The 19,722-nt window shown below is 35.9% G+C and overlaps 1 protein-coding gene across 5 annotated transcripts in view; it reads left to right on the forward strand.

The window, feature by feature from the left end:
• Positions 1-19,722, forward strand: part of TTC8 (tetratricopeptide repeat domain 8) — a 56,519-nt gene that overhangs the window by 11,957 nt on the left and 24,840 nt on the right. For all 5 annotated transcript variants that reach the window (XM_035261256.3, XM_054240264.2, XM_002754183.6 and 2 more), the window contains 6 exons: positions 2,511-2,631; positions 4,246-4,309; positions 4,416-4,575; positions 4,804-4,893; positions 7,444-7,488; positions 17,544-17,629. In XM_035261256.3, coding sequence (XP_035117147.3) covers positions 2,511-2,631; positions 4,246-4,309; positions 4,416-4,575; positions 4,804-4,893; positions 7,444-7,488; positions 17,544-17,629 — 566 coding nt within the window. The remainder of the gene's footprint in view (positions 1-2,510; positions 2,632-4,245; positions 4,310-4,415; positions 4,576-4,803; positions 4,894-7,443; positions 7,489-17,543; positions 17,630-19,722) is intronic.

The raw sequence follows: 19,722 nt of genomic DNA on the forward strand, positions 1-19,722 counted from the left end.
CTTGACCCTGGGAAGCGGAGGTTGCAGTGAGCTGAGATCATGCCATTGTACTCCATCTTGGGCAACAAGAGCAAAACTCTGTCTCAAAAAATAAATGAATAAACAAATGAACTTGATTAAAGTAGGACTCCAAATCATAGTTCTAAAGTCTCCTTAGCTTCTCATTATCAGGATAAAAATGTATATACCTCACTGTGGCATAACAGGATCCATCACCTGGCTCCTGACTTTTTCTCCAGCTTCTTCCCTGATTCTTCACCCACGCTCAATTCTTCCAGAGTTTCCAAACATGGCATAGCCTCTCTCGCTAACCTGCCTATTGTCCATTTTGCCTGGCCACTGGGCTGAATTCTTCTTTTCTACCCTTCCTTCCACTCCCAGTTAGCTGGACACATTTTCTCTGTTCTCCTATCACACACTTATTTTTGTTTTTCATTTCTGTTACCACATTTTTCCCATTACATGGAAATTCTTTTGAGTTAGAACTAGAACTATGATTTACTCCTCTTTGTATACCCAGGATGTAGCATGCAGTAGGTGCTCCCTAGGGATGTGGGAATGAACAAGCAGAACCCATGTTCTTTACTGTTCCAATAGAAAAATCTGTAGTCCTTCCTGTCCACCAGAGAGTGCTGAGCAAAGAATGCCCTTTTGGAAAATCAAAGCTGTCAGATAATTGCAGGGCAGTATGACCTGTAGAGATTTAATATAAGTCGGGATTGCCTATTTCCATCTTTGAAGTTAAATTCAAGCATTATTCCAAGTCAATGAGGACTTCTCTGACCCCTGGGAATAGTTGTATAGCTATGGTATCTCTCCTGATCTTTTATGATCGAAAACCTGAGATTTTTTTCCTATACTTTGGTGGCTCTCACAGTTCCAATTGGAGTTCCAATAGGAAGTTTTTTAAAAATATTTTTTTACAAATTAGTTTCCTGAGTCCATATTCTACTTATTGAATTGTGTTAAATTGTGTTAAATTCATACATAACATTTGAAACACTTTGTTCTAAATTTTAAAACCAGGAACCTCAACCAGAAAAGTGCAAGCCAAAAGCCAATCATCTAACCAAATGTAATTTCACTTTGGGAACCTAAATATGTTGTAGAGGCAGCCATCTTTATTCCCATTAAAATGAATGCATGACGTTCTTTTTTTTTTTTTCTTTTTAAAAAAATATTCATAGCATGCATTCCAATTACTTTAGCTCACAAAAGCATCTTTACTTCCCAACTTCTATAAAACCACACACTTGTCACCTATTTCATCCAATAGGTGATGCATTCAGGGAAATTAGGGTCTATGTTTTAGTCTTCTCATGTTTTTTTCTCATAACCTAGGCTGGTGCTATTTAATTAGGGGGTGCTCAATGAATATACACTGACTGACTGAATGCCTCTTTACGTGGGGACTTTCTGGACCTCCTGTAGCTCTCACCTGTTCCTTTCCAGTCTTGGCCTTCATTGAGCTTGCTTCATAGCCGTGTAGTCTTAGTATACTAAGCCTAATCCCTCCCCAAATTCTCCTTGCTGCTACTTCCTCTAGTCTCTAGAGTCACTTCTATGCTGCTGCTTCAAGAGTTGTCTTCTTCCCAAATCCTCCACAGGACACCAACCTTTATTGTTTTCTGTCTCTATTCTGTAGTAAAGGAAAGGTAGAAATTTCAGATAAAGCAGTTTGATATGTTTAATAAGGAACTTGATTGTGTACATGTTTAGACTGAAATTTTCAAGGTAAAGCCTAGCTTCTAAGTTTTTTTTCCAGTTTAGATTTCTTAATTAACTTTTTTATTTTTTTCATTATCTAGCAGATTTTCTACTGACTAGATCATGGAGCAACCCATGTTGTTTTGTTATTGGAATCAGTAAATGGATCTTAGTTCAGTTCAACCAACATTTCTTGAATACCTACTCTCTACAAAAACCATAGGTATTATGGAAAATTACAAAGTGAACAAAGTATAGAAGCTTGCATTCTAGGGAAGGAAGGGCTAACATATAGCCAAATAATTATAGTGTTTTTCAAATATGGGTAAGTGTGTAATAATAGAGGCATACAGAGAACTCTCTATGAGAAAGACAAGAACGTGTAGTAGGTTTAGAACGGGAAAATCAGGGAAGCCTTTATAATAAAGGACTTGATCTTGAAGGAGGAAGCCAGAAAGAACAATGTGGTTGTAGCTTTATTTATTTGTTTTCAAGTCATTATTTTAGTAAAATGTTCTTTAAAGATCTATCTTTTTATTTATAAAAAGGAATGTTAGAAGACTACCAGGTAATTACCTCACTATTATATACTATGTAATTGATACATTGGTTGTTTCTTTATTAATAATGATGCCTTCTTGTATTAGTTTTTGACATGACCCTTTAAATTAGAATAATGTGTTAAGAGGTAAACATGTCTAATACAAAATGAAGTACCAACAATGAAGGATGGCTACTTCTATAAGCTCTGTAGTATTTCTAATGCTATTTTAATATATGCTTTATTTATCTATGATTTTTAGGCAGCTTGGATCTTGAAAGCAAGAGCACTAACAGAAATGGTATACATAGATGAAATTGATGTAGATCAGGAAGGAATTGCAGAAATGATGCTGGATGAAAATGCTATTGCTCAAGTTCCACGTAAGTATTGGGTTTTCAGTTAAGTTAATGAAATGCCATTAAGAGGAAGAATACTATGTATAAGAGGAATATATATGCCTATATATTTTTATACTATATATATATAAACATTACATATGTGAAAGAAAAATGAAGAAAAAAATCACTTCAAGTAAATGGTTTCTGTTCTGCCTTATGGTACAAAGGCCTTTCCCCCCACAATTCAGTTATCTTAAACTTAAGGTATGATATTGATGTATAACAGTTTTCCAATACAAGCTATATTATGCATTTTAGAAATAATTTATATCTATGTTCAACTGCTGATTATATGGAAAAAATTTATAAAAATGCATTCTATTTGAACTACTTGTCTAATATATCAGAATATTGTTTATCTGGGAAGTACCCAAACAACAGGGGTATTCTAAGAGGATTTAAAAAAAAAGATCATTCGACTGGGTGTAGTGGCTCACGCCTGTAATCCCAGTACTATGGGAGGCCGAGGCAGGTGGATCATGAGGTCAGGAGATCAAGACCATCCTGGCCAACATGGTGAAACCCCATCTTTACAAAAAAATACAAAATTTAGCTGGGCATGGTGTCATGGCGCCTGTAGTCCCAGCTACTCCGGGGCTGAGGCAGGAAAATCACTTGAACCTGGGAGGTGGAGGTTGCAGTGAGCTGAGATCACACCACTGCACTCCAGCCTGGCAAAAGAACAAGACTCTGTCTCAAAAAAGAAAGAAAGAAAGAAAGATCATGTAAAAACATCCCTTTATTGTTATAATCAAACATGATTTGCTCTAAGTCATGATGTGAGGTCATGAGATGATATGCTGGTCTGTGAGTGTCTGTTGGGATTGTCACAGAGGCTCAGTCCCAGCTTGCAGCTGTGGTGGTACAAATGGTATTGGATAATGGCTGGTCTGAGTGCAGTGGTGTTTACAACTAATTGATCACAACCCATTACAGATTTCTTTATTCCTTCTCCAATCCCACTGCTTCACTTGACTAGCCTTAAAAAAAAATGGTATTGGATGATAACCAGGACATATGGTGGTCTTGCTGGTAATTTATTAGTTGTTATAGTTCTCAGTCATTTGTATGTTTTGGAAGGTAATAGCTGTTTAAAATCTTCAAATAGAAATTGAGGAAAAAAATACATATTTTCATGTAAAAATGTCCTTCTTTCCCATTATTTTGTTCTTTTAGAGTTAAAATATCTAAATTCTAGATATCATGGGTAAATTGTTTTTTATTGAGAGAAGTTCATATGAGAAATAATTGAACTATGAGGATAGAACCATTGTTTTGAACTTTGGATCCTGTTTTCCTTGAGTTTAAATCCCAACCCTACTAATAGGTTGACCTGTTTACTTAGTTCTGTAAATCTTTGTTAACTGGGTTAATACTACCTACTTTACACACTTAGCATGAAGATTAAATGTGATAACATAAGTAACATGATAGGTACTCGTTAAATATTAGTCTAAAACACATTTCCCTAAAATATATTTCTTGCTATTAGTGTCTTTTTCACTAGGCCAGCACAATTCTGAAAATTGTATTAGCTTACAGTTTTTACAGATTAATAAATCATATACCAATTGAATTAGCCATCTTGTCTCCTAGGCCCTGGAACATCTCTGAAACTCCCTGGAACCAATCAGACAGGAGGGCCTAGTCAGGCTGTTAGGTATGTACTTCTGCTTCATATCCTGTACCACTAAATATTGATCAGACTGTATGAGAGTCTTTCCTCAAGATCTTCTTTGTATTATAACAATTTCTAATCTTCACAGGCCAATCACACAAGCTGGAAGACCCATTACAGGTTTCCTCAGGCCCAGCACACAGAGTGGAAGGCCAGGCACTATGGAACAGGCCATCAGAACACCCAGAACCGCCTACACAGCCCGCCCTATCACCAGCTCCTCCGGAAGATTTGTCAGGCTGGGAACGGTAAATTCTGTCAGCTTTCCCATAGCCTTGTATTACTTTGGTATTACCAAAGTAGCTTTATATAATGGCACATCATTTTCTAATGTTGTTAAAGTGGAGAATTATATGGAGGATGTTTGAAGGTGACTTTTTTATTTATGTTGCCTTTATAATTTTTATGCCCATTAAACTTGTTTACGTTTCAAGAAAATGTTTCAGATCTCTTGTTATATTGTTTTTCCTCTGTAGGCTTCCATGCTCACAAGTCCTGATGGGCCATTTATAAATTTATCTAGACTGAATTTAACAAAATATTCCCAGAAACCTAAGTTGGCAAAGGTATGTACTTAAAATGATTTCGAGTCATAAAGTAATATTACATGTATGATGATAATGACAAATTAGGATATGGATAAAAACTTGTGAAGGACAGGCCATGTCTTTACTGAAGTGGAAATGTTTAATATGTAAAATTTCTCTTAGTCTTTGAGTTAATTGAGTTAAGTAAAGTCAATCAGAAATAAAGCACATATACCATCATTATAGGAAATTCTTTTCCTTCGATAAAGAGAAGTAATTTATAACAAAGAAAACAGATGCAGCATCATCTTTGTAGAATGAAGCTTAAGTAGTCATCTGTATATGTATGTATTTTTTTTTCTTTTTTAGCTTGGACTATTCTCAGAGAAATAATTTTCTATCCTTGTAGGTTTTTAGGACTGTCAAAGGATGATAAAAATTATGTACTTCTACTTAGTAATTAATCAGGCATCTCAGTAAGGATTACTCAAGCCACATAGTAGCGTGCCAACTTCTTTAGTAATTATCACTACTCAAAGATTAAATGTTCTTTTAAAGTAAAGAGAAAATGAGAGGCAGAGGGAGAGGGAGAAAGGTATAGAGAGGGAGAAGGAGAGAAAGAGAAAGATAAAAATAAAGAAAGGTGTCCATGACCTTTTCAGTATGTAAACCTTGGGAGTGAGCTTGGAATAATTCAGAGACAGGAACCCTTATCATGTTGAAACTGGTTTAAACCTAGCTCAGGTTTTTAGCTGAAATCTCTGGGCATAAGTCTTGAGCTCATTCCTAATCTCAGTTCTAATGGTATTTAACATATGTGTTTGCTAAATACCAAACATGCTAGAGAAAATTAAAATGGACACTAGCTGTACAGACTTAAGTTTAAGTCTAAAAAACAGAGCCATTTGATAGACAGGGAATTAGACTGTAATAATGCTGTGACTTTTTTCTTTTTTCTTTTCTTTTTTTTTTTGAGACGGAGTTTCGCACTTGTTACCCAGGCTGGAGTGCAATGGCGCGATCTCGGCTCATGGCAACCTCCGCCTCCTGGGTTCAGGCAATTCTCCTGCCTCAGCCTCCTGAGTAGCTGGGATTACAGGCACGCGCCACCATGCCCAGCTAATTTTTTGTATATTTTTTAGTAGAGACGGGGTTTCACCATGTTGACCAGGATGGTCTCGATCTCCTGACCTCGTGATCCACCCGCCTCGGCCTCCCAAAGTGCTTGGCAACAATCCGGTTGACTTCATTTGGAAAAATTGTAAAGCTATGCTTACTTCCCTTTATTTCATGGGAATGGAGTATTAAAAGCAACTCATATGGAATATCTGGTTCCCTACCCTTTCAGGCCACTCACTTGAAGGGACTCTCTGGCTAGTTGAAAACATTACGATTTTTTGACCAGGAGAGTCAGTCAATGGAAGCATTTTTCTCAATTAAATTAAGATGCATCCAGGACAGACCTGGTCTGTTACTCGATTTAGCCTGAACTAGATTTTATGCTTTTTTAGTATGTTGGAGAAATAATGCCAGGTTTTTCTGCCTTTGGCCCCCAGCTTGCCTTGACCCACTGGGACTCATTTTTAATGTGGGCATATGGCTTGGGGTATCTAGGGTGACTCTATGACACTGTCTTAGATGCTGTCACATCCTTTTCATGGCAGCGGTAGCACCGATTGCACTCTTAACTTTTGTTTCTTTATGACAGAACAAACAGAAGCCTTGTTAGAGGTTTTATTTTTTTTTTTTTTTTAAGAAAGGCGTTGTTTTGATTTTTTTTTTTTAATTAGTTGCCTCCAAGTTTTCTTGGTTAATAACCTTGATCTCTTCCATGAGTGCTAGCCTCTTTGCAAGTGTAACATGATGGTATTATGGAAAAAGGTAGTACCACTAAGAGTAAATGCTTATTTGTTTAGAGCAGTTGAGTGAAATATTAAAAATAATTGTTCTCAGCCCTGGCTGTACATGAGAGTTATCTGAGGGCTTTAAAAAATATAACATCAGGGCTTTGCCATCCCCACAACTTTGATTTAATTTAAGTGGTCTGATTGCGCCCCACCACCAGGGGATTCCAGTGTCCAGCTTGGCTGAGTAGCACCCTGTTAAAGAAACCTGAATATTCTGAATCATAGAGGTACTATAAATATCATATAAGGAGAATTAGCTTTAAAAATTAAGCAAAAAACACCCTGCTTTACCCATATATTCTACTTTGTTTCAGTAGAAACTTCCAGACTTTTTTATGTCTAAATTGTCATTATTAATATTATAATCACTGTCTAATATACATAGAAAATATAAAGAATTGGCTGTATCTGTTTTATGACAATCCTGAAGTTGGTCTTTAAGAAATAAACTTTTCATTTGTTTTTCTAATAAAATATGTAATATGAAAAAAATGTTTAATTCTTCAAGCAATCCAGTTTGTATTCTGTTAAAATCACAATCAGTAAATAGTAATATTTCAAAGGAGTGATTGTAGCAAAAGATGGATAGACCCTTCTATCTATCCAGGGCTTTAGAGTGCTTTTGTTAACATAAAATTAAAAAAAAAAATCTAATCTATTTTTGGTACTTTTTTCTTCACAGGCTTTGTTTGAGTATATCTTTCATCATGAAAATGATGTTAAGACCGTAAGTTTTGAATTCATGCTATTTCCTTTTATTGTAATTTTTCTGACTTTGAGAGTTTAGATTCTGAAATATTCTATTTGTGACCTTATAAACAAATGAAATTATTAAAGATTGGAGAATTATTAATACTTTAAAATCCATTCTCAGTTTCAGTGGGAAAATGTGTATAAATATAGAAGTGATAAGAACTATGCCTCTTCATAGAGTATATAGCTCTTCAATAAATTGGAAGATACAGGTAATTGAGAATATGTCATAATATGCTTGTGTTAAAATTATAGTTTTTATGCTAATGGTATTATTGATCCATTGATTTCTTTATTCCATATAGTATATTATAGGTTTACTAACACATGTATTTCTGTTAATTTTGTGGTGTGTCCTTTTCCTCTATCTTTGGCGTTTTATGATCAAAGATTTAAAACATTCAAAAGTAGAGAGAATCATCTTCGTAGCCTCTTAACAGAGAGTTTTAAAGTTATAGGCGTATGACTTCTCAAATTGTTTTGATTTTTGCATGCTTATATGCAAATGAGCATATAAACGTATGACTTTGGTCCAATCAAATGTAGTTCATTCTGCAGTGTCTAATTGTATCTTTTCTCATTTTCATATTAGTTCCACGAAAAAGGCTTTATATCCATATATTAAGCATTCAGGAAAATAAAAATGTTTTCCTTAATTGTGTTTTCTTTTTTCCTTTTTTTTTTTTTTTTTGAGACAGGGTCTCACTCTGGTACCCAAACTGGAATGCAGTGGCATCATCACGACTTACTGCAGCCTGGACTTCCCAGGCTCAGGTGGTCTTTCCATCTCAGCCTCTCAAGTAGTTGGGACTACAGGCATGTGGCACCATGCCCAGCTAATTAAAAAAAAAATTAACTTTAGAGATATGCTATCCCTGTGTTGACCAGGCTCATCTTGAACTCCTGAGGTTAAGTGATCCTCCAGCCTCAGCCTCCCAAAGTGCTGGAATTACAGGTGTGAACCACCACAGCCATCCCCTTAATTATGTTTTCTGTATGTCAGCTGCTATGGTATACACTAAGAGAACTAATGATACTTTTTCCTGCCTCTACAAGCCATTTAGTTTAGCTGAAGAAATAAAATGGGCATAAATGAAATAATTAAAGAAGTAATTGTCAAAATGTGAAGTTGTTACCAAGTGGGGAAAAATTCAGAAGGGATGATATTAGTAAAGATCCATAAAATAAGTAGGATGTATGGAAAGGAGGAAAAAGAAATGTAAAGAAAGGGCAAAAGAGGCCGGGTGCGGTGGCTCACGCCTGTAATCCCAGCACTTTGGGAGGCCGAGGCGGGTGGGTCATGAGGTCAAGAGATCGAGACCATCTTGGTCAACATGGTGAGACCCTGTCTCTACTAAAGATACAAAAAATTAGCTGGGCATGGTGGTGCGTGCCTGTAATCCCAGCTACTCGGGAGGCTGAGGCAGGAGAATTGCCTGAACCCAGGAGGCGGAGGTTGCAGTGAGCCGAGATTGCGCCATTGCACTCCAGCCTGGGTCACAAGAGCGAAACTCCATCTCAAAAAAAAAAAAAAAGAAAGGGCAAAAGAAGAGCAGGATATAGAATGATCAATAAATAGGCCTTATCCTAGAAAATGGGAGCACCACAGAGACATATTAAAGAAGGAAGTGACAGAACTTGATGATAGATTTGTTATTGGGGCAAAGGAAAGAAAGAGAGACAGGTTAAATCTGCCTCCTAAAGATACTATGAGAAGAATCATAGTTTTACCGACAGAAATGGGATAATTAGGGAAGGATCAGTTTGTATAGAAGCTGACTACTTTACTTGAAGGCATTTTGAGTTTGAAATGACAAAAGGCTGTCTAAGTGGACGTACCATTGCATGTGTTGGGAGATGTGACATTGAAATGTGGGGGACGGCCTGGGCCACATATACAGAATGTGGTATTCACAGATGTGGTTATGTGAGGAAAAGAAACAATGAAGGTTGGGACAACTGAGAAACCATGCACACTTTTGTAAATAGAAGCCAGCCATTTTAACTTCATAAAAAGCTGGTCAGAGGCTCTCAGTGTAATTATATATAAAATTATATGGTCAAACTGTAATTAAAAAGCATTAGAATGCTAGTCCATTTCATAAATTAGTAAATCTCAAGTTACTAGAGTATCACTATATGTATATTTGAACCACTACAGTGTACCAGGTACTGTTCCAGCCCTGAGATCACAGAGTAAAACAGGCAAAGTCTCTGCTCTTTTAGAGATAATATTCTGGTTGGGCAAGGAATAGAATAAAATAAAATGTAAAATGTATGAAGTCTCATGGTAATAAGTACTGTAACAACAAAGAAGCAGGAAAGCAGGTAAGGGAATAAATAATGACGTGGGGGAGGATGCTATTTTGGATGGAGTGGGGAGTGATCAGTGAAGTCGCTCTGAGCAGAAAACATGTGGCTCAGTGGCTGAATCCCAGAACTTTGGGAGGCTGAGGCAGGACATCACTTGAGCCCAGGAGTTTGAGACCAACCTAGGCAATGTGTTGAAACCCTGTCTCTATAAGAAATACAAAAATTAGCCAGGCATGGTAGGATGTACTTGTAGTCCCAGCTACCCTAGAGTTTAGAGCTGTAGTCCCAGCTACTCTGGGAGGATCACCTGAACCCAGGGCGGGCGAGGCTTCAGTGAGCCATGATCATGCCACTGCACTCCAGCCTGGGTGACAGAGTGAGACTCTGTCTCAAGAAAGGAAAATATAAAGAAAACATTTTAACAGACACCCACATGAAGGGGGACGGGACTCACGTATTATGTGTAGGAAGAGCATTTTCAAAGAGCTTTAACTGTAAAGGCCCTGAGTAGAAGCATACTTGGATTGTTTAAGGAACAGCAAGAAGGCCAGTGTGGCTGAGTGAGGGGGAAGAGTCGTAGGTGATGAGTTCAGAAGCTAGACAGATCATAAGTCATTTGTAGATCACGGTGACAATATTTTTACTAATAGATTCATCTTGAGGATGTAATTCTACATGTTGGAATTTACTCGTTGTTGAGGAATAAAAAAATCACATTAAAAAAATGTAAGATTTGTTCTCTGCTCTACTGCACTTATATTCTAAAGATTCTAAGGACTAGCATCGTAGTTCTTTGTGTATATGGACCTTAAAAAAATTGATTTTAAACAGATAGAGTAGTAACATTTAAACTTTTTATTTTAAACAGCAAAATCTTTTTCTTCAAGTGAAATCTTATCTAGACCCTAATATATAAAACAGACAAAAGTTGAGCTACTTGAAATATAGCAGGGCTAGCAAACTTAGAACATATCCATCGGGCCTCCTCCTTGCTCCTCCCGCCTTGTGATCTTCCGCCCCTTAAATATTAGGCATGTTGAATAGTTCCTATATTAGGCTCTGTTTCTAAATTACCTGGGGAATTATTAAATAAGGACTTCTGGACCTGTGCTAAACTTCCTGAGTTGGAATCCTCAAGGGTACATCTGTTGAATCTGTTGTTAATAAAAGCTCCGCAGGCAATGCTAATTTTCAGGCAGGACTGGAAAATACTGCTGTAGAATATAGTAGTTTAAAAACCAATGGTTAATAGAAGGCTGTAATGCCAGACGTTCCCGTGTAGTAAAATAGAGCTGGGGAATATTAGCAGAACTCAAAAACCAGAGCTCCCTATAACAAAACAAGAGGAGGTGTGTTACCTGTCTCAGTGAAATAAATCAGCAAATGAAGAGAAAAGAGACAACAAACATAACTCAAATATATCTCATTAACAAGGAAGTGATAGTAAAAACTATTTAGAATTGGAGTCCCATTTATAAATTAGCTATTTTTATTCTTGGTAATAGTGACTCTCTTAAAACACCAAAAACAAGCAATATTGAAAAAAATTATTGACTCTTTTTAAAATCCATCTTTATAATTCATTAATGATACTTGAGAAAATTTGTCTAGGGACTTTATTTTAGATATTTAGTCAGTGAAGAATTGAAAAAATTTAAACTAAAAAGCAATAGGGTATTTCATAAATGTGGCTGGATTTGTGAAACAAAGAAAAAAGTCTTACTGATGTATTTGTGTAATCTGCCTAGTGGACAGAAATGAAATCAGAAGTAAAAGGGCAATAGTAGGGGGAATTATGTACATGAAGCATGATTTTGGAATATTGGTATTTATCATATATTTAAAAACTGATCTTGGCCAGGTATGGTGGCTCAGGCCTGTAATCATAGCACTTTGGGAGGCCAAGGGGGGTGTATCACCTGAGGTCAGGAGTTCAAGACCAGCCTGGCCAACGTGGTGAAGCTCCATCTCTACTAAAAATACAAAAATTAGTTGGGCATGGTGGCACGCCCCTGTAATCCTAGCTACTCAGGAGGCTGAGGCAGGAGAATCACTTCAACCTGGGTGGCAGAGCTTACAATGAGGCAAGATCATGCCATTGCACTCCAGCCTGCGTGACAAGAGCAAAACTCCATCTCAAAAAAAAAAAAAAAAGCTGATCTTAATTTTTGAAAAATTTTTATGAAAATAGAAGTGACCCAAAACCAGAAAATTTACATTAGAAAATGCTGGTAAATAAGCACATTAGAGGTATACTTTCTTAATAACAACAAAAATGTAAAATAAAGAGGCTTTGGACTTTGAGTTTTATATTTATGAAATAAGAAAAAAATTCTGGGGGAAAGTACAATTAGTTATTATACATTATAGATGATACTACACATGGCACCACAATTTGGAAAACAATATAATAATATAGAGCAGATAGCTATAAAGATATTTCCTCAATTTGTTTCTGTAATTTTACTTCTCAGGAGATTTCAGGGAAAAGTATAGTGCTGCATTTGCAATGATGTTCATCGTAGCTTTAGATATAGTAGCAAAAATGCTGGGAAAACAACCTTAATGTTTAACAATAGGGGATGAGTTTGGTAAATTATAATAAATAGCATGATGGAATCTTAAGTAGCCATTAAAAACCATAATTATAAACACTAGGCAGAAACATGGAGAGTGTTTATTTTATAATGTTAAGCCAAAAACATACCAATTAGTATGTTAAATAGAAATATTACTTTAAAAATATGTATTTATGACAGATACTAGAAGGTATTACTTAAACATGAAAATGATAGTATTTTGAGGTTAAGATGTATTCATTCCACAAATATTCGTTGATTGCCTATGTTGTGCCTTAAGGTACTAATGGAGATTAAGTCTAATTTTACCTTTGTTTTCAAATTTTTCAACAATGTTACAACACCTTTACATTTATAAATTGAATTATAAATTAGGGGCAATAATATTAAAATGCCAATTGGTACTCTGCTTGTTATTTTCATCTGTTTACCTCCAATATACATACATATTTTTGTAGAACATAAAATGGAGCAATTTGTTTTGTTCTTTTTTTTAAATTTATTTATTTTTGAGATGGAGTCTCGTTCTGTAGCCCAGGCTTGAGTGCAATGGCGTGATCTTGGCTTGCTGAAACCTCCACTTCCCGGGTTCAAGCGATTCTCCTGCCTCAGCCTTCCGAGTAGCTGGGATTACAGGCACCCGCCACTACACCTGGCTAATTTTTGTATTTTTGGTAGATACAGGGTTTCACCATGTTAGTCAGGCTGGTCTTGAACTCCTAACATCAGGTGATCTGCCTGCCTCAGCCTCCCAAAGTATTGGGATTACAGGCGTGAGCTACCATGCCCCGTTTTGTTCTTATTTAGTGAAAAACACAAATTGTTCCTTTGTTTTCCATTTTTTTAATTAATTATCATATATTGTTATATTAGTTGATTAGTTTTTCTTTAAACGATAATGATTGAGTCATATATATTGGTACTTTGATGGGTACTAGGGGTGCTGAGCTGGACAGATGCACTGTTCCATTTCTCACTCTGATAAGGTCTTCCTACATTATAGTGCTGTTGTGGATCAGATTGTTCCATTAAAATGTCATTTTTGCTTTTACCAGAAGTGTTATTTTCGAATGGAAGAAGGATTTGGATAATGAGTACAAAGCATGCATTTTTATATGCTACATATATTTTGTAACTTTTGCTGGAAAAAGAAAAAAGGAATTCTGTTTATTTAACTTGTTAAGAAATCGGAGGTGTTTTTATATTTAGATACCTCAGGTGGTCTCCAAATTTTTCTTTAAATAAAGTATTTCACACAAATATAGAGAATATTATAGACAAATCCAAGAAATATCTTGAATGGTGTTTAAATATTAAGAAAGTATAAAATTGATTCATCCAAGGAAAGCTATTTTACTGTCTTTGAGCTTTTAGTGTTTTTTTCATTTTGTGGGTGGGGGTCAGTATTGACAAAACTCAAGTGGTAAGTGGGCTAGTGATTCTGTATCTGTCTACAGACAAATAAGAATACTGTAGAGACTGGGAATGCTGCGAAGTGGTATTTAAGTGTTAGGAAAAAGTAATCTGTGGAAAATTCTGCCTTTGAGTATTTAATGACTCCCTTTTCCCACTTTTCCCTTTTTGCACAACATTGATGGTATTGACAAAACTAAAGTGGGGTGTGGGTTGGTGATTCTGCAGTCTTTGTTTCCATATGCTCTTTAATTTCATCATCCTGAAGTTGGTACAACTGTAACAGTAATGAAAGGATGACTTTCAAAAAACTTAGATCTGCCAAAATTCCTTCTGCTTTTGGACTTTTACAAACTTACTGCTTTAAAAAATGACATTCTGAGCTTTTATTAATATCTAGATATTAGTTTTCCTAAATCATCCAAAGATTGTTACAGTGTTATAGTTATTTATGTTAAAAATTTGGGAATGATTTAAGAAATATAGATCTTCTGTCACCACTTAAACATTTTTAAGGTTAACAGCTTTTAATTATGAACCTTATTACTGTGACAGTTTTGTGTGGTTCTTAAGGTGTTGTCAACAGAGGTCAGAAACAAAGATTATAATTAATTCAGTCAACAGATAGTTCTTGAGTACCTCTTCCGTGCACAGCAATATTTCAGAACAACAGCAGAGATGTAAAAGAGGATTATCTGTCATCAGGGAGTTTGCCGGCCACTTAAAATTGTCACAAATGTGCCAAGCATGGTGGCTTGCACCTGTAATCCCATTTATATTTGGATACATTGGGTGGTCTCCAAATTTCTCTTTAAATAAAGTGTTTCACACAAATATAGAGAATATTATAGACAAATATAAGAAATACCTTGAAATGGTGTTTAAAGGTATTTAAACACTTTGGGAGGCTGAGGTGGGCAGATCAACTTGAGGCCAAGGAGTTCGAGACTAGCCTATCCAACATAGGGCAAAACCCTGTCTCTACTAAAAATATAAAAAATTAGTTAGGCATGGTGGCACACACCTGTAATCCCAGCCACTCAGGAGGCTAAGGCATGAAAATTGCTTCAGTCTGATAGGTGGAGGAGCTGAGCTAGATTGTGCCACTGTCTTCCATCTAGCCTGGGCAACAGAGCAAGACTGTATCAAAAAACAAAGGAAAGAAATTGTCACAAATGTTTTTCTCTAGTGCAGTGAGGATGGAAAAACCAAATTCTGCCAAAATATTTAAAGAGGTTTATTCTGAGTCGGTATGAGTGACCTCGGTTTGGGGACACAGCCTCAAAAGGTCCTGAGAAAGTTCACCCAAGGCAATTGGGTTACAGTTTGGTTTTATACATTTCAGGAAAGTACAGGAATTGCAGGTAAAATAATAAAGCAATACATGGAAGGTATATGTTGATTGGGCCTGAAAATTCTGTACATCTTGAAGCCATGGCTTGCAAGTCATTGGTGGGTTTTAGGGATTCTTTATTTGGCAATTGGTTGAAAGAGGTAATCTTTGTCTAAAGACTTGAAGTCAGTAGGGATGTTTAAGATCAGGAAGTGTCTGCCATCTGTCATGTGATGCTATAATAGAGTCAGGTTAGAAAGTAAGCCACATTTTACCAGGTTAGTTTAAAAAAACTGTTTAATGAGATTTAATGGTTTTTAGAGTATGACTCTCCAAGCCTTCTTAGAAAGGATTTGAGGCAGGAGAAAAAAAGGTCAAAGTTCAGTCCTCAGCAGCCTGAGTCTTCATCATTATAATTTCTTTTTGCCATTTTTATTCTGTATCAATAATTTCTATTAATATCCTTAATTGGATTAGCACAAACATATGGGTTCTCCATAGGATGACTTGTTTTTGCAAGCAAAACCAGCAGCCTGTAAGAAGCATTAAATCTAACCTTGGATAGTTAGAATACATAAAAAATATTTGAATGACATATTTTTCTAAAAAATAGAAGATCCATTTATACTAAGCATGAGAATGACAATCTGTTTGCTGGAAAAGGTCTTTATAAAGATGAAATTAAAATTAAAATGTTTATATATTTACCAGGTATGCCTGAATTGAGCTGGTTGGAAATACATTTTTCTAGTATGTCTGAAAATAATGTTAATCAAAGTTATACTTTTCTCCTCATTTTTTTTTTTTTTTGCTTTCATTTTTATTTCTGGCTGGGGGCAGGGTGATGGGGGAGAAAAATAGCATATGAAAGTAGTGTGTGGCTTGTTTTTAATTTTCATAGCTTTCAAGTAGAGATGCTGATTTTTCAAGTCCATTAGAGGCTCAGCATGGTGTCACCATTTCTTTATAAGTAGTTTGCATATTTAGAGATCTCCCCTGGAGCAAGAGAAGATGGGGAACACAAGGAAAAATAATTAACTTTACAGTAAGGGATTTAAGGAACTCTTCTCGCATTCATTTCAGAAAAGAGTTGATATTAAGACGTGGGGACAGTAATCTGGGATGTTTTTTGAGATAACAGAACTGAAAATCTAAGAGTTACTTTAACTGAGCTCTTGGATATCGTGATTATGTTAACATTGGCTAAAGAATAAAAATTTCCAGCCACGAAAGAAAAATAGTAAGCCATATAAAAAATCCGAATTCTCTCTTAACTAGTAGCTCCAGCTTCTGTTAATCACATCTTTATCTGAGCTTCAAATTTCTATAAAGACTGATTTGCTTTCCCCTTTGTAAGAAATGGTTTCTCACTCATAGGCGGGTGTTGAACAATGAGAACACATGGACACAGGGAGGGGAGCATCACACACTGGGGTCTGTTGGGGGGAAATAGGGGAGGGACAGTGGGGGATTGGGAGTTGGGGAGAGATAGCATGGGGAGAAATGCCAGATATAGGTGAAGGGGAGGAAGGCAGCAAATCACGCTGCCATGTGTGTACCTATGCAACAATCTTGCATGTTCTTCTCATGTACCCCAAAACCTAAAATGCAATGAAAAATATATCTATTTAAAAATGGTTTCTACTTCCTCTGTATAAAATCCTAATTCTTATTTAGTCATCTCTTGTCTAATCTTCAATAAACAATAGAGGGAACAAGCTTGAGGATATTAAAGATATGGGATAAGCAAATGTAAAATATACAAGCAATTGAAGAAAAGATCTCTTTCAGTTTGCAGCAAAGGGAAATCTGCCCCTTCGAATTTACTGGGATGTAAGGTGATGTCTGAAAAGTGGAATGATGGTTGTTGAAGAGAGCAGTTATCCAAATACTCCAGCTTCTTTCACTCTTCTTCATGATCCCATTTTCCAAAACTTTTCTCTATCTGCTTACCTGATGGTTCTATTTCTCTGCATCTGTCTTGAAGGTGGACACTGCCACTGAACTGACTTACACACCAAAGACTTGACCGCCACTGAGTTTGGAGGCATTTTGAATCATTATAGTAGATAAATTGGGGGGAGTGGGTAAAAACTTGGGCATTTTTTAATATCAATTTTGTGTCTTATATATTAAAGTTATATTCAAATATATTGTACATCTGCTTGCCTTTGATGAATGTTTTTATCTATCTGCTGTTAGCCCTCTGGTCTGGAACTGATTAGCGAAAATTGATGGGGCCATCTGGAAACATGAGCAACTTGAGTTTCTGTCTGATTTCTAATGCACGTTTTGATTGGTGCTAATTATATGGTCTATTTCATTATTTATTTTTCTGGCAGCTTATTGTTGGAAAAGAAAATACTAATCTAAAATGAATTGTTTTCAAAGGCTTTGGATTTGGCTGCCCTCTCTACAGAGCATTCTCAGTACAAGGACTGGTGGTGGAAAGTACAGATTGGAAAATGTTACTACAGGTAAATTTCATTATTTGTGAAAGGCTTAGAAGTGGCCATGTATTTTAGGGTCTCAAATCTGATACTTGTTTTTGGTTAGATTTTCTCATGAAGAAGTGAGAGCTGTGTTTTTGGCTTACTCGATAAAGAGTTTACTTAACAATCACAGGGTAGCAATAAGAATGGATACCCTTAGAATAATAAAACTTTTGAGCTGGGAGGGGGAAGCTTTGAGACCCTCAGGTCCAACCTCCCCTTTTCAGATAAGGAAAAGCTGAGGCCAAGAGAGTGGCTGTAATTTGCATCAGGAACTAGTGAGTAACAGACCTGGGACTAGAACCAAGTCTACTGATTTTTAGTTCTATTTTCTTGGTAATCAAATCTTTTTATTTACACTGATGCCTCACATCTGTAAAACACTTCACAGTTTAGAGATATGCTGTTCATACATTATAACGTCTCACTTAAGTCTCATAGCACCTTGAAGATAGTGGCTATTGTTAGTCCTTTTCCCAGATGATAAAAATTGAGTCTCTCAAAAGTAAAGTGATTTGTCCAAATTCATGTAACCAGTAAGTCACAGAACAAGAATTTGAGCTCATTTTCTGATCTCAGTTCTGTTAGCTTCCACAGTTCCATATTCTTTCTCTAGGACCCAAGTATTCTTATATTCTCTTAATGTTTAAATGTATTTTTAAAGAAAATTAACTGAGAGATCAAAAGAATCATAATTAATTTTATGAATATTTACATAGCAACTAGTAAATAAGACCTGAAACTTGTTGCTGATGTTGAAATGCACATAGAACATTTGGAAAAACAGAAACAAATGAACAATTCTATTTTGTAAAGGTAAATATCTTTTATTATTAAAAATAAGGTAGACTTCAGTTACTATGAGCATACTTCAGTATTTATAAGCTTCAATATTTATAAGCACTGTGAGAAGAAGGAAGACTATAAATGTGACAAAAAGCATGTTTATTGTTCTGCTGTTGAAATTAAGACGACTATGCATTTAGATATTTCACTTAGAACTCTAAAGTGTTTTTTCCTGCTGCTAGATGGAGAAAGTATTTTCTGCTAAAAGGTAATTTTAGACCATTATATCATTAAACTCTTATGAATGTAATTCCTGGAGACAGTCTTGAAATCTTGAGCTGCCAAGCAAAACTTTCAGAAATACTTAATAATTAAAGGAAAGCAAAACTCTGATTCTTTTTGCCATCTATATATGATGACATTTAAATGAGTGTACCTTGTTAAATTAAATTATCCTTCTTTTCTATTCTTTAATACCTGCCCATCTTTATGATAGATATTTATACATTCATTCATTCACTCAGCAAAATATTTAATGGGCAGCTACTCTGCTAGGAACTGGGAGTACAAAGATTAGATTGTTCCTTCTTTCAAATGGTTTACAATAGAATGGAAGAGAGAAGACAGTAAATAATTACAGGTTGAGTATTTCTTATCTGAAATGCTAGGGACCAGAAGTATTTCAGATTTTGCTTTTCTTTGGATTTTGGAATATTTGAATATACATAATGAGATATCTTCAGGATGGGACCCAAGTTTAAAAATGAAATTCATATATGTTTCATATAAACCTTATACACGTAATTTTGTATATTTTATTTTATACAGTGTTTTGTACAATATTTTATTTTATTTTTTAGAGATGGGGTCTTGCTCTGTCTCCCAGGCTGGAGAGTAGTTGTATGATCACGGCTCACTGTAGCCTCAGTCTCCTGGGCTCAAGCCATCCTCCTGCTTCAGTCTCCTAAGTAGTGGGAATTACAGGCACTTGCCACCATGCCCAGCTAATTTTTAAAAACTTTCTCTTTTATAGAGACAGGTTCTTGCTATGTTGCTTAAGGTGGTCTTGAACTCCTGGCCTCATGCCATTCTCTCACCTTGGCATCGTAAGGTACTAGGATGATAGGTATGAGTCACTGCATCCAGCCATACTTCTATTATTATGTCCTTTTCAATGAAACCAAACTCCTCAGCATTCCCCTAACATGCTGAGAACTTTTCTGCCTATGTACTTACCTTCATGGTTTAATTTTATTTTGGAAATATCCCTCTTCCCTCCATATCTAGCTGTT

The sequence above is a fragment of the Callithrix jacchus genome, chromosome 8, assembly GCF_049354715.1.
Source record: "Callithrix jacchus isolate 240 chromosome 8, calJac240_pri, whole genome shotgun sequence".
NCBI classification, from domain to species: domain Eukaryota; kingdom Metazoa; phylum Chordata; class Mammalia; order Primates; family Cebidae; genus Callithrix; species Callithrix jacchus.